The sequence below is a fragment of the Typopeltis vanoorti genome, chromosome 14 (genome assembly GCF_054136105.1).
Source record: "Typopeltis vanoorti isolate ZY-2024b chromosome 14, IOZ_Tvanoo_1.0, whole genome shotgun sequence".
Lineage (NCBI taxonomy): Eukaryota > Metazoa > Arthropoda > Arachnida > Uropygi > Thelyphonidae > Typopeltis > Typopeltis vanoorti.
The window spans coordinates 79,439,161-79,452,985 of NC_143562.1; the positions used below are offsets into that span (position 1 = coordinate 79,439,161).

The 13,825-nt window shown below is 36.5% G+C and overlaps 1 protein-coding gene across 1 annotated transcript in view; it reads left to right on the top strand.

Moving 5' to 3' along the window:
• Positions 1-13,825, top strand: part of LOC150099699 (solute carrier family 12 member 2-like) — a 497,862-nt gene that overhangs the window by 167,877 nt on the left and 316,160 nt on the right. Inside the window, exon 9 of the mRNA XM_090403480.1 lies at positions 813-920. Coding sequence (XP_090259606.1) covers positions 813-920 — 108 coding nt within the window. The remainder of the gene's footprint in view (positions 1-812; positions 921-13,825) is intronic.

The window sequence follows — 13,825 nt, forward strand, 5'->3', positions numbered from 1 at the left end:
CAATGGCTTATATAGTGTCTATATAAGCCATTATGGTGGTGTAGAGTGCCCTCCTGTGATGAATCCTTGGACTCCATGGAGGTGTCATCTAAAAACAATAATAATAAATAATAATAAATTACTATAGCAACATCTACCCTTCGCAGAACCATGCTGTCCTCCATAAAATATTATATTCCTGTTTGTCCATTCCTGAAGTTTGTCTTTAACCAACTTTTTCAGTACTTTGACCTCCACCCTGAGATACTGAATGTAATGAAGGTATTTTGCCCTTAGAAATATTAGAGGTTCCATCAATTCCCTTATACTTTCTTTTAACATTCGATATTCCAATTCAGTGACATCATAGTATGAACACCGAGATTTTTTAGTGTCCTAAATACATCCAGTTAATCTGTTCTTACAGTAGTCATTATCACATCTCTCATTGCATTATCTATACCTGAATGATATATCCTTGCAAAGTGATCACTCAGTGATTCAACTATTACTTCTGCTTCTATCACCTCCTCACCACCAACAGGCACTGATGTTATCTTATGATAATCATTCTTCCCTTTGCTCACCATGTAGCAGAAGAACTTATCACTGTTTCTTTTGACATGCTCAGCTAATTTCTTCTCATAATCTGATTTTGCTTTTCTTGTAATGCTTGTTATCATTCCCTGTGCTTTGCTATTCCTCATAGGCTTGGTGATCATCTTTCTTTTTATATTTCCTCAATAACATTTTTTTTTTCTTTTGTGTCGATGCATGCATTTTGGCCAGCATGTGTAAACAATATTTTTTATTTTTATTTTTATTTTTTTTAGGTAATGGAGATGTCCTCTGGATTTGGGCCTTTAATTTATGTTGGGATTTTTGCAGCCACCTTGTCCTCAGCATTAGCAGCGCTAGTTAGTGCTCCTAGGATTTTTCAAGTAAGTCATCTGAGAAAAAAAAAAAATCTAAATTTCATTTTTTGTTTTTTTACTTTGAGCTAGTATAATAATTGTTTTTAACCCTGTGGAGGTCATGGCTGATCTAACAGATACAAAGAAATTATTTAATATAAATATTCTTACATATATCCAGTGTATAGCTTGGAGGTCATGAGTAGCTGTGCATGCCTATATTATGAGTGATATTACACGCTGTTTAAGTGGTCAGTTTTGGTTTAACACGTGTTATGCAAAGGTTTGTGATATTTCATAGTATATTGTATCTGAGAGGTACCTCGACCTCTGATGTCAGTATAGTATTGGTTTAGTTGTTTTTTTTTATTTACTGTTGAAAATGGCTGGAAAAATATATTGATTGGATAATCCATTAGATGTTGAAGAGATTCAGCGATTTTGTTACTCGAGTCCGATGATGAGAATGATAGAGTCGAATGAGAAAGTGAAAATGATATTTGATAGTAAATTGTATCTGAGAGATACCGCAAACTTCGATGTCAGTATAGCATTGGTTTAGTGGTTGTTTTTTCTTTGTTTCTTTGTTCAGTAATTTCTAGATTGTAACTGAAAATAAATGGACCCAGTGTAAATTTAAATGTGTTCATGAAAATGTTCCCAACATATTGATTGAAAAGTTAATGTTACACAATTTAATTAATTTATTTTTTTGTCCCTAATACATTGTTTTAAGGGGATCTCTTAGGGGTCCAAGCTAGATAACTGGGAAGAGATATCCACATAGCCTTCAAATAAAGGATGTTGAGAACTAACTTACTTGTAGAGTATATCCCATTAGTAGGTGTTGAATTGGAAAAAAAAACTACTGTATAATAATTTACTGCAGCAAATGTAAAAATCTCACATAACCATTTTGCTTGTTATGTTAATTTTTTAATGTTTTAAATATACTGAGTGAAGACTTCATTAATAAGAAATATGTTTTCATTATGTGATAAAATAATATCATATATATATATATATATTACTTGTACAGATGGAATTGCAAAGGATTCTGAAATGAAAAAGCAGAAAGGGAAATGGCCCCAGTCCAGCATGGAGAAATCACATTGAGTGAGTGGTATCAGTGGAACTAGCTGTAGATCCAGAAATGAGCTGTTGTGTTTGTATACCAATGCTAGAAGTATAAGAAACAAGGCAGATGAAATGGTTGCACTAATTGCGTCTGTTCATCCAAAGATTGTCGGAATAAGTGAGACATGGTTAGATGAGGACGACAGCCTGACAGGAATAGAGATGGAAAGGTATATTGTGTTTTGTGAGGATAGAAGGGGTAAAAAGGGAGGGGGAGTGCTATTGATGATAGAGAAAGAGTTATGTCCATAGAAGGTAGAGATGCAAGAAGGAAAAAGGGCCAGTGGTTTTTGAGGCAGTATGGTGTGAGACAGAGGTGAATAGAATCAAATACTTGGTGGGATGTTGTTATAGACCTGGTAATGTGGATGGTGGTGATAGTGAAATGTATAGTCAAATAAGCCAAGCAAATAAGAAAAGGATGATCATTATGGGTGATTTTATTTATGGCAATATAGACTGGAATGAAGAGATAGCAACTGGAAGTAAAGAAAATGAGTTTCTTGAGTTTTTGAGGGATAACTACCTCAGACAGTATGTAACAGAGGGCACATGAGGATTAAGGGTCTTGGATTTGGTCATCTCATCGGAGGATGTAATTATAAATGAGGTGTCAAATAATCCACCAATTGGTGAAAGTGACCATGAGGTGATTACCTGGGTGGTTGCCAGCAGTGCAAGGACCCCTGTGAAAAAAGGGTATATGTGGAAATACAAGGGGGGGGGGGTGATTATGAAGAGCTCAGGAGACAGCTTGTAGGTGTAGCATGGAATGAGGAGTTAGCTGAAAGAGAGATCAATGCAGCTTGGGGGATTTTCAAAAACTATTTAGTAGATGCAATATCTAAATGTATACCACAGATGAGAAGGTTAAATAAGGTAGGTGTGAGATGGATGAATAAAGAGATTAAGAAGCGATACAGAGAAAAAGGTCATTGTGGAGGCAGCATAAGAGAAGTGGAGGTAACCAATTTCATGAGGTCTACAAAGACCAGGCAGGGAGGGTGACTTGGTTGGTGAGAGTAGCTAAAGAGAGGTATGAACAGCAGTTAGCTAATGAAGCCAAAAAGAATCCTAGGGAGTTCTTTCGATATGTAGCCAGCAAAAGAAAGAATGATTATGAAAGGATGACATTGATTAGAGGAAATGGTATAAAGACAGCTGATGCAGAATGTGTGGTGGAGATACTTAATGAGCAGTTCATAAAGATCTTTCAATCTTGTGAATGTGACTTCATGGAGAGATTGAGAGTAATTGATGATGTGGAGGAGAGACTGACTGTAAGTGAACAAGAGGTGTTTGGGGAGTTGAGTAAACTAGATGTAAATAAGGCTGTGGGACTTGATAATATATCACCGCGTATTCTGAAGGAATGTGCCAGAGAGTTGACACCTGCCTTGACATATTTTTTTAATACGAGTCTTGCACTTGGTCAAGTTCCTAAAGAGTGGAAGGAGGGCAAGATTGTGCCACTTCATAAAGGAGGTGATCGAACTCAAGCATCAAACTATAGGCCTATCTGTGTGTCAGGTGTTGTGGTTAAGTTGTTGCAGAAGCTTGTGAGAACTAGGATCCAGAGTTGGGTTGACAACAATGGTATAATCTTTGATGGACAGCATGGATTTGCTAAAGGGAGGTCATGTTTTAGTAATCTACTTACTTATTACAATAAAGTGACTGCTTCCTTGGACAGAGGAGAAGGATACACAGTAATAGTATCTGGGAAGCTCTGGGACTGGATGGTATTTCGCCACGAGTTTTGAGAGAATGTGCTAGGGAATTGACAGTACCTTTAACGTGGCTTTTCAATGGAAGTCTGTCTTCCATTGAAAAGGAAGGGAATGGAAGGAAGGTCAGATAGTGCCATTGCATAAGGGTGGTAACAGACTGGAAGTGTCTAATTATAGGCCAGTCTGTGTGTCATCAGTAGTTGTTAAGATCTTGGAGAAAGTAGTGAGGGACCGTGTACAGCATTGGGCAGATGAGGGTAATGTTATCTGTGAGAATCAACATGGATTTGTGAAAGGACGCTCTTGTTTTAGCAATATGCTAGCCTTTTATAATAAAATTACAAGAACATTAGATGAGGGAAAGGCATATACTGCAATTTTCTTAGACTTGGCGAAGGCATTTGACAGGGTGCCACATGATAAGCTGATATTTAAGTTGCAGCACATGGGTCTGGATGTCAGATTGGTCAACTGGATTCAGGATTGGCTGTCTGATATGTATCAGAGAGTTGTGGATGGTTGAGCAGTTTCCAGGAGGCAGAGGGTTACAAGTGGGGTCCCACAGGGCTCAGTACTGGGACCAATATTGTTTAACCTTTATATCAATGACATAGCCAGTGGATTGCAGGGGGATATTCAGTTGTTTGCAGATGATGCGAAGCTGGGAAGGATTATTAGTAATAGTGCAGATGTGGTAGCTCTGCAAGAGGATTTAAATAAGCTAGATAGATGGGCAAATGAATGGGGGTGTCAGTTTAATGCAGCAAAATGTAAGGTCTTAAGGTTTGGGAAACATCGATGGGATGCTGCATACTCTATGGGAGGAGTTATGCTGGAGGAAGTAGGGGAGACAAGAGATCTGGGGTTGATGATTGATAGAAAACTGAAGTTTAGGGGACATATTGCAAAGGTGGTGAAGGTAACACAGAGGATTGCTGCTATTATGAGAAGGACACTGACCTGCAGAGATAAGAGGGTTATCATTCCGATGTATAAGTCTCTGATCAGACCACACTTGGACTATTGTTCTCAGATTTGGTCCCCAGGATTTGAAGGGGATAAATTAACTGTGGAAAGGATACAAAGACGGATGACAAAGATGGTTTCAGGACTGTACAAGGATAGTTATGAGGATCGGCTGAGAGAATGTGGACTGCAGAGTTTGGTGGATAGAAGAAGGAGAGGTGATATGATTGAGACTTTTAAACTGTTGAGAGGTGGTTACAGGGTTGACACTGGGGATTTCTTTCGCTTGGTTGATCAGCGGGAAGGAGTGATGACAAGAGGCCATCCCTGGAAGTTACGAAAGGAAACTGTGAGCAAGAGGGTAAGGAGTGGTTTCTTTGTGTGGAGGGTGGTTGAGCCGTGGAATGCATTGCCTGATGGAGTGGTGGGAGCGAGAACAGTCAGTGAGTTTAAAGAGTGGTATGATAGACTTTGTGTTTCTCAGGGGGGGGGACCTCCCCTCAGTGAGTCTTGACAGACTTTATGTCTTAGGAAGGACCTCCTAAGACATAAACGATGAGTCTTTTGACTCCTTGGAGGCCTGAATAATAATAACAATAATAATAATAATAATAATAATAATAATAATAATATACTTGGATTTCACAAAAGCTTTTGATAGAGTACCTCATGATAAGTTGACAATCAAACTAGAGCAGATGGGGTTGGATATTTGATTAGTGCATTGGATTGGAGACTGGCTATCTGATAGGTATCAACAAGTTGTGCATGGGGGGGTGCGATATCCAGGAAAAGGAAAGTCACTAGTGGAGTGCCTCAGGAGTCTGTTTTAGGGCCATTACTTTTTAACTTGTATATTAATGATATTGGCGAAGATTTGGATGGAGATATTCAGTTGTTTGCAGATGATGCAAAGTTGGGACGAACCATAAAGAGTAGTGAAGATGTTGTGGCCTTGCAAGAAGACTTGAATAAATTGAGTGATTGGGCACAGAAATGGAGATGTGAGTTCAATGTTGCAAAATGTAAGGTTTTAAAATTTGGAAAACAAAGATGGGATGCAGAATTTATGCTTGGTGAGAATATGTTGTTGGAGGTGGAGGAAATAAGAGATCTGGGGGTGATAGTGGCTAAGGATCTAAAATTTAGAGGACACATTGCAAAAATTGTGAAGATAACACAAAGACTTCTGGGAATGATGCGGAGGACACTGACGTGTAGAAGTAGGGAGATTCTTGTTCCATTGTAAAAGGCTTTGATTAGGCCACACTTGGACTATTATGCCCAGATTTGGTCACCGGGTTTTCAGAAGGATGAAGAGATGTTGGAAAGGGGCCAAAGGCGACTGACTAAGGTAGTTTCTGACCTCTGGAATGTTGAGTATGAGGAAAGATTGAGAAGATGTAATTTGCAGAGACTAGTGGAGAGAAGAAGAGAGGAGATATGATAGAGACCTACAAGTTGGTAAGGGGTTGTTATAAGATCAATGGCAGAGAAGTTCTACAGAGAATAGTGGGAGATCAGGGGAAAACCAGAGGTCATCTCTGGAAACTGTATAAAGAGGGTGTGAGTAGGGGGAGTGAAAGGCAGGTTTTTTCGTGCAGAGTTATGAATAATTGGAATGCCTTGCCTGAGTGTGTGGTGTCTGCATGGAGTTTGGGTGTGTTTAAGACACGGTATGATGAGATGTGTGTGTGATAAAAGGACCTCCCAGATGAGTCTTTGACTCCATGATTTCTTGTTTAATAATAATAATAATATATATTTCTTGTACACACACACACACATTTACTCACATTTAGTAATGCAGTTGTCTATATTAGTAGTGCTAGAACACCATGTGGTTAAGCAGTAGTGATAAAAGAAACTTAAATGTATTTAAACAGTTAACTTGCATATTGTAATCCTTAGGGAATAACACAGAAATATTGTTTGTGTATATTATGGGTTTTGAGAGAATGTGGTAAAGAACTGACAGCTCTGGTGACTGTTGAGAGGTAGTTACATGGTTGACACTAAGGAGTTCTTTCACTTGGTGGAATAGTGGGAAGGAGTGAAGACAAGGGGGCCACCCCCTAGAAGTTATGAAAGGAAGCTGTGAGCAAGAGGGTGAGGAGTGGTTTCTTTACATGAAGGGTTTGTTGAACCATGGAATGGATTGCCTGATAGAGTTGTTAGAGCACAAATGGTCAGTGAGTTCAAGGAGTGGTATGATAGACTTTGTGTTTTCTAGGAAGGACCTCCCACGATGAGTCTTTTGACTAAAGTAAAGTTCCTTTTATTAGAATTGCATTTGGAACTGCCCAGTTAAATGCATTTTTATTGCCAGGGTGATTATTCTTAATGCCTACTTCAGAAACGATGTTTTAACAAAATGTGCTTTCTGAAAGAAGACATATGCAAGTATATTAGATAAGTGAGGCCTTTTAACTTTTATTGTATTTTGAGGAATTTGTAAGGTAAGACAGACTGAATGAATGTGTGAGCAGAAATAAATATAATAAAGGAAGATAAATAGGAAAGTGATAAAATAGATGCTGCAAAGGAAGTTGTCAAGTGAAAGCACAGAACTTTTAGCTGATTCTCTGTTCAGTTTGTTTTGTATAGTATTTGATATTATCATTCAGAAATGAATTTTAACTGAGTGAGTCAGAGAGTGAAAGAATGTTTTCTTTGTGCTCACATTATCTAATTCTAGAATTGCCATATAGTTCTTCTTTGTATTTAGTGAGAATTTGAAAGTTAGATATATAGAATAGTAGAAATGTTTACACACTGTAACTTTGAAGAGAATATGATCTCTTTAGAGAAATAAAGAAAATGATTTAATATACTGAATTTGTAGTATTGTATATTGTATATGTTGAGTTATGCTAGAAAACGTGTTTTTAAATTAAAGTATAGTGTTGCTTTTTGTCTCAAATTGTGCTGCAGTTGTGCTTCGGTTGGATACAAGCAGGGTCGGCGGAAGTGGGCATTCAGAGCATGCGGGCACTGCTACAAAGGGGGCGCCGCCGCCGGGGCATGGTTAATAAGTTCATTTTTAAGAAACAAAACTTTTATCATAAAACAAAAAATTCTTAGAATGATCAATATTGAAATAAATAAGGCCGGATACACTGAATAAAAATTTAAAAAAAATTGTATATTTCCACCTCTTTGATCAGCTAGCTGTTTATAATTTTGCAGCGAGAGCATGCTAAGTGCTTGCCTGCAGAATGTTGTGTGTACTGCAGTCTATCTAAAGTGAAACGGTGAACGGTTTTTATGCGCAGCAATGAATTTTCGTACAAAACATTTGTTGCTAGTTAACCAGTCATATGGTACGCTTCTCAGTAGGCCACTGACAGTAGCACAGTGTGGACTATTATTTCGTCTCTGTGTCGTGTTGTGTAATAATTTCTTGTGGGTATAAAATAGAAATAGAATCAAAAATTAAAAAAAAGTTATCCAGTGCACAAAATCGTAAGAGTCATACTGCGAAAGAAGCAGATATTAAGAAACAAACTGGGGCTCTTAATAAATTTGTTAAAATATTAAAATATTCTGATGCAGATTGTAACAAACTCGATACTTCAGAAATCAGAGTTGAAGAACCATGCACATCATCCAGTTTTCATGAAAGTACTATTGCAACTATTGAACAAGATAACAAGATGCATGATTTAAGTGAAAAACAGTTAGGAGAAGATTTAGTTGTAGTTGACCACAAAATTGACACATTCTTAGTCTAAATTTAGAAGATCAAGGCAAATGGGGAAATATTGATGAAAAATTAAGAGTTGTTTTAATTGAAATGGGGCCTGTTCAAAAGAAAAATATAATATATCCCAGAGATACATATGGTCGTAAATTTGGTGACACGTATTATAATAGAAAAATGGAAAACGGGGAGCTCTTGTCAAGAACATGGCTCATTTATTCCGAAACTTTAAATTCTGTTTTTTGCTTTTGTTGCAAACCTTTTGCTCCTACTGAATCAAGTAGTCTTGTAGAAGGTTATAACGATTGGAGAAATGTAAGTACAACTTTGCATAGACTTGAGACTAGTTTAGCTCACATGAAATATTTCTTAAAATGGAAGGAACTTGATAAAAATTTAAAAAACAAAACTACTATTGATTGCCAGACTCAAAGCATGTATGAAATGGAAAAGAAACATTGGACGAGTGTTTTAGAACCCTTGATTGAAATTATAAAATTCCTTGGTAGCCAAAATTTAGCTTTTCACGGATATCTGATAAATTATATGAAAGGAATAACGGCAATTTTTTAAAATTAGTTGAACTGTTTACGAAGTTTGATCCCGTTATGGAAAATCATGTTGAAAGAGCCCTACAACAAAACAATAGAGTACACTATTTCAGTAAAGACAGACAAAATGAAATATTGGAAACTTTCAGTAACTCAATCAGGGATACAATTTTATTATCAATTCGAAAATCTAAATATTATTCCATAATTTTAGACTGCACACCTGATGCAAGTAAAACAGAACAAATGACCATTATTATTCGCTTTGTTTCCTGTGACAATGGAATTATCAAGATCAGGGAAAACGTTTTAGGTTTTGCAGATATATATCTGATTCCACAGGACGTGGTTTATGTGCAACAATAATGGAACAACTGGAAAAATGGAACATTTCCATTGAAGACATGTGAGGTCAAGGGCATGACAATGGGGCAAATATGAAAGGGAAAAAATATGGGCTCCAAAATTTGCTTTTGAACAAAAATCCTCAAGTGTTTTACGTGCCATGTGCTGCTCATACTCTAAATTTAATCATTAACGATGCAGCCAAAGTGAATGCAGATACAATTAGTTTCTTTGCAATTATTCAAGAAATATATAATTTCTTTTCATTCTCTTACAAACGTTGGGCAATCCTTTTAAAGTTCGTAAAAAATTTAACATTGAAACAGCCATCAAAAACATGATGGGAAAGTAAAATTAATGCAATCCGCCCTCTATGATATCAGTTAGGAGAAATTTAGGATGCACTTTTTGAAATTTTAAATAAAGAAAATTTTAATAAAGAAACTCAGCATGAAGCACAAACATCATGTGCTAAAATAAAGGACTACAAATTTATTTGCTCTCTTATAACTTGGCATGATTTACTTAACAGAATAAAGCCTGTGAGTAAAATGCAAAGACAAAAATGTGAACATTACACTTGCTTTAGAATCTATCGAAAACTTAAAAATATTCTTACAAGCGTATCGATCAGATACAAATTTTAAAGAAGTTCTAAAAACGGTAAAAGAACTGAGTGAAGAGGTGGATGGAGAACAAGAATATAAAACTGTTACGGAAGTTTGACGATGAAAGAAGACACGACAATTTGACTACAAGCATTATGACGAAACGCCACAATCGCCAGAAGATAAATTTAGAGTGAATGTGTTTTATACACTTCTAGACGTTGCAATGTGTTCGTTAATAGAACGTTTTGAACAACTAAAAAAACATATTATGATAATTTCAATTTCGTGTATAGATTACTACAAATTAATAACGAAGATTTACGAAAAAATTGTGATGATTTAGAGATTCTCTTGAAGGACAGCGACAATAAAGATGTAAATACAATAGAACTATATGACGAGTTATGTGCTTTCCGGGATTTTTTTTTGGAAGGATAATTTAAATATTCAAAATCCTTTCGATATTCTTAATTTTATTGTGTCCCATAATTTATCTTTCCCTAGCTTTTCAATTGCTTTAAGAATACTATTAACCTTACCTGTTAGTGTAGCGAGCAGTAAACGTTCCTTTTCCAAGTTGAAATTGATTAAAACCTACTTAAGGACAAGTATGTCACAAAAAAGGCTTGTTAGTTGGGCGTTATTAGCTATTGAAAATGATATATGTGCGGAATTAGACGTCAAGACCATTATTTCTAATTTTGTGAATATTAAGTCAAAAACCCTAAAATTTTAATCAAAAAAATTTCAAGTATATATATGTAATTTAATTTATTTTCTGTTATTCTGTAAAGATATTATTTTTTGAATACTTATATTAAATGTTCTAATTATTTATGAAATTTTTCTTATTTCTAATCTATCTTGAGTTTCTTTTATTTTCCTAAAAGATAGTTCCACTTATAAAAATTATTAAAAAATGTTTACAAGTTACTAAGAATTTATTAACTTGTAAAATGCAAGAATTTTTTAAACTTTAGTTCAAATGAATTTTAACTTTAATTAAAATTCATTTTAATTTTTTTAGCAATTCAGGTCGGTGAGAAGGCTATAATTCCTGTATCATTATATTCAACGATTAAAGTGAAGTGGCTTTATCAAAATTTGCTTTAACTTTTGAGAATTTTTTGAATATTCTGATTTTTAACAATTATCCTGCCTAGTCAACACCCCCCAGTTCATTACATTTAGCGAACCAACGTGTGGCTGTTCTGTCAAAATTTATTTAAGAAATTTAAAATAATTTAAATTTTTATTATCGTAAAAGAACCACACCAGCCGGATCGTTACAGGAGTGCTTAGATAGAAATTGAATGCGGGCCGCAAAGACTCTAGCGCCGATTCTGGATACATGTGTCTCTCAGCGGTGTTATTGTTTGAAACTCTGTTGTATATATTGTGATTTTGCTGCTGTTTGTTTCACTACTTCAGCGTCTAAAGATGGCGTCCCACAAGAGAGATACGTCAGCAGCTCAGAGGACTTCTATACAAAAGTCTGGCTCTGCGTTGGATTTTTTGCAATGGATGTGTTGCGGAAACTGCTATATGTATGCAACGAAGAATGTGAAGGATCTGTGGACTGTTTGGCTAAATGAGAAGAATGTAAACGTTGACATATGCGAGAAGTGTCAGGATAGGCTGGAGCAATTAGGAATGGAAGCAGACGTCGGTACCATGGCGAAAGAACTTTGGCAGAATGAAAAATGACCTTCATCTTCTGCAAGAGGAATTGGAAGTCCTCAGTAAGGAGGTTCTGGAAATTAAAACTGAGTTAAATGTGTAGAATTGAGAAATTAGGACTATGGAGATTACTTTAGCTGAAGTAACTAGAACAGGATTAAGTATGGGAGAGTCTTTGGTGATTGCTTAAGTAATAAATAGTATGGGAGTCATTAGAAGTCAACAGAATGAAAGCACAGTAGGTCTAGAAGAAATGAGATGTCATGAGAATGAGGGAGTAAGTAAAAGAGCGTTGAGTAAAGAAACTGGGAATTGGAAGTTTCTTGGAATTGGAATCCTCATTTTCTATGCTGAATAGCGTAGAAAATGAGGCTGTGAGTGATGCTTGTTTGGACTTGAATGAAGTTATGAGTGGTACAGTATATGGTGATTCTATGATTAAGGATATGGAGAGCAGTATGCCTGAGGAGTGCTTGGCTGGTGGAACAATAGAGAGAGAGTGGCTTTAGCAATAAAGAGAGAGCATGATGCAGAAAAGATGATAGTTATGGTGGGTACAAATGACCTGAGTGGTAATATAAATCGGGTAGCAAAAGATTTAAGAACATTGTTAGATATCATGAAGAAGAAAAGTGTCAATGGGAGGATAGTGTGTGTGTGTGTGTGTGTGTGTGTGTGTGTGTGTGTGTGTGTGTGTGTGTGTGTGTGTGTGTGTGTGTGTGTGTGTGTGTGTGCTGCCTCGTTTTGACAATTATGAGTTAATAGACAAGCGATGATAATGAATGATATGATTGCAAGAATGTGCAAAAAAAAGATCTGGAATTTGTTGATGTCTGGAGTGTGTTTGAAGGCAAAAGACAGCTGTATGCAAGAGATGGGTTGCATCTGTACATGGAAGGTCATAAGCGATTGAAGAAGTTACTGTTTTCTGAACAAGTTGAAGTATTTAAGGGAAACTAAAATTGAAAAAGTTGAGTGTAAGAGGGAGAAACTTAAGCAGCGATTGTATATTTGGTGATCCTTATTCACGGAATAAATTGCAGACTAGAGTGGATAAAAATCGGCATGGATTACTGAAATTAGTGACATGTATACATGTATATATATCAGTTCTAAAGCTGGTACAAGAACTAGAGGGAATCTGCAATTTTTGTATACTAATGCAAGAAGCATTCGAAATATCAGGGAAGAATTTTTGGCATTAGTCAGTCAGACAATCTCACCAAAAGTTGTAGGCATTAGTGAAACTTGGCTGTCAGCAGAAGATGTGGTCACTGGAATTGAATGTGATTGGTACAGTATTTTCAGGGAGGATAGAGAAGATAGAATGGGGAGAGGAGTACTGTTGATGATAGCAGATGAGTTGCAGCCAAAGAAAGTAGTATATCAAGATGATAGACATGTGAATGATAGTTCATTTGAGGCAGTCTGGTGTGAAATATTGACCAACGCAACCAAATATATAGTTGGTTGCTGCTATAGGCCAGGGGTTACAGGTGGTGATATTGAATTCATGCATCAGCAAATTAGTGCAATGAGTGCAGGTTTAGTGATTATTGTGGGGGGAATTTAATTATGGTGATATCAATTGGAAGGAGGAAGTATCAAGTGGCAAAAAGGAAATGGAATTCATACATCTTCTACGAGATAATTACTTGAAATAGCACATCACTGAAGGGACACGTGGTGTGAGAGTGTTGTACCTGGTCATTGGTTCAGAGGATATATGCATAAGTAAGGTGTCCTTGTTACCTCCAATTGGTAAGAGCTATCATGTGGTATTGACTTGGGAGATTGCAAAATTTTGGTGGATTTCTCTCTTAAGAAGGGGTATATATGGAACTACAGGTTAGGCAATTATAACACGCTTCAGAGTGAGCTTGCAACCATCCCATGGCAGAACATATTGTAGGAGAAAGATGTTAGCAGTGCATGGGATAAAATCAGTGGGTATCTGAGGAAGGCAATATCAGATTGTGTCCCCATGGTCAGAAAGACAAACAAGGTATGCGTTAGATGGATGAGTAGTAGTATCAAGTTTGATCTGCACAAAAAGAAAATGGTATGGAGAATTCACAAGGAGATCAGTACAATGCTCAAGCTAGGAAGGTTACCAGTATAGTAAGAAAAGCTAAATCAGATTATGAGAAGACCTTAGCCAAGGAGATCAAGGGTAATCCCAAAGAGTTCTTCCGCTACATGGCAAGTA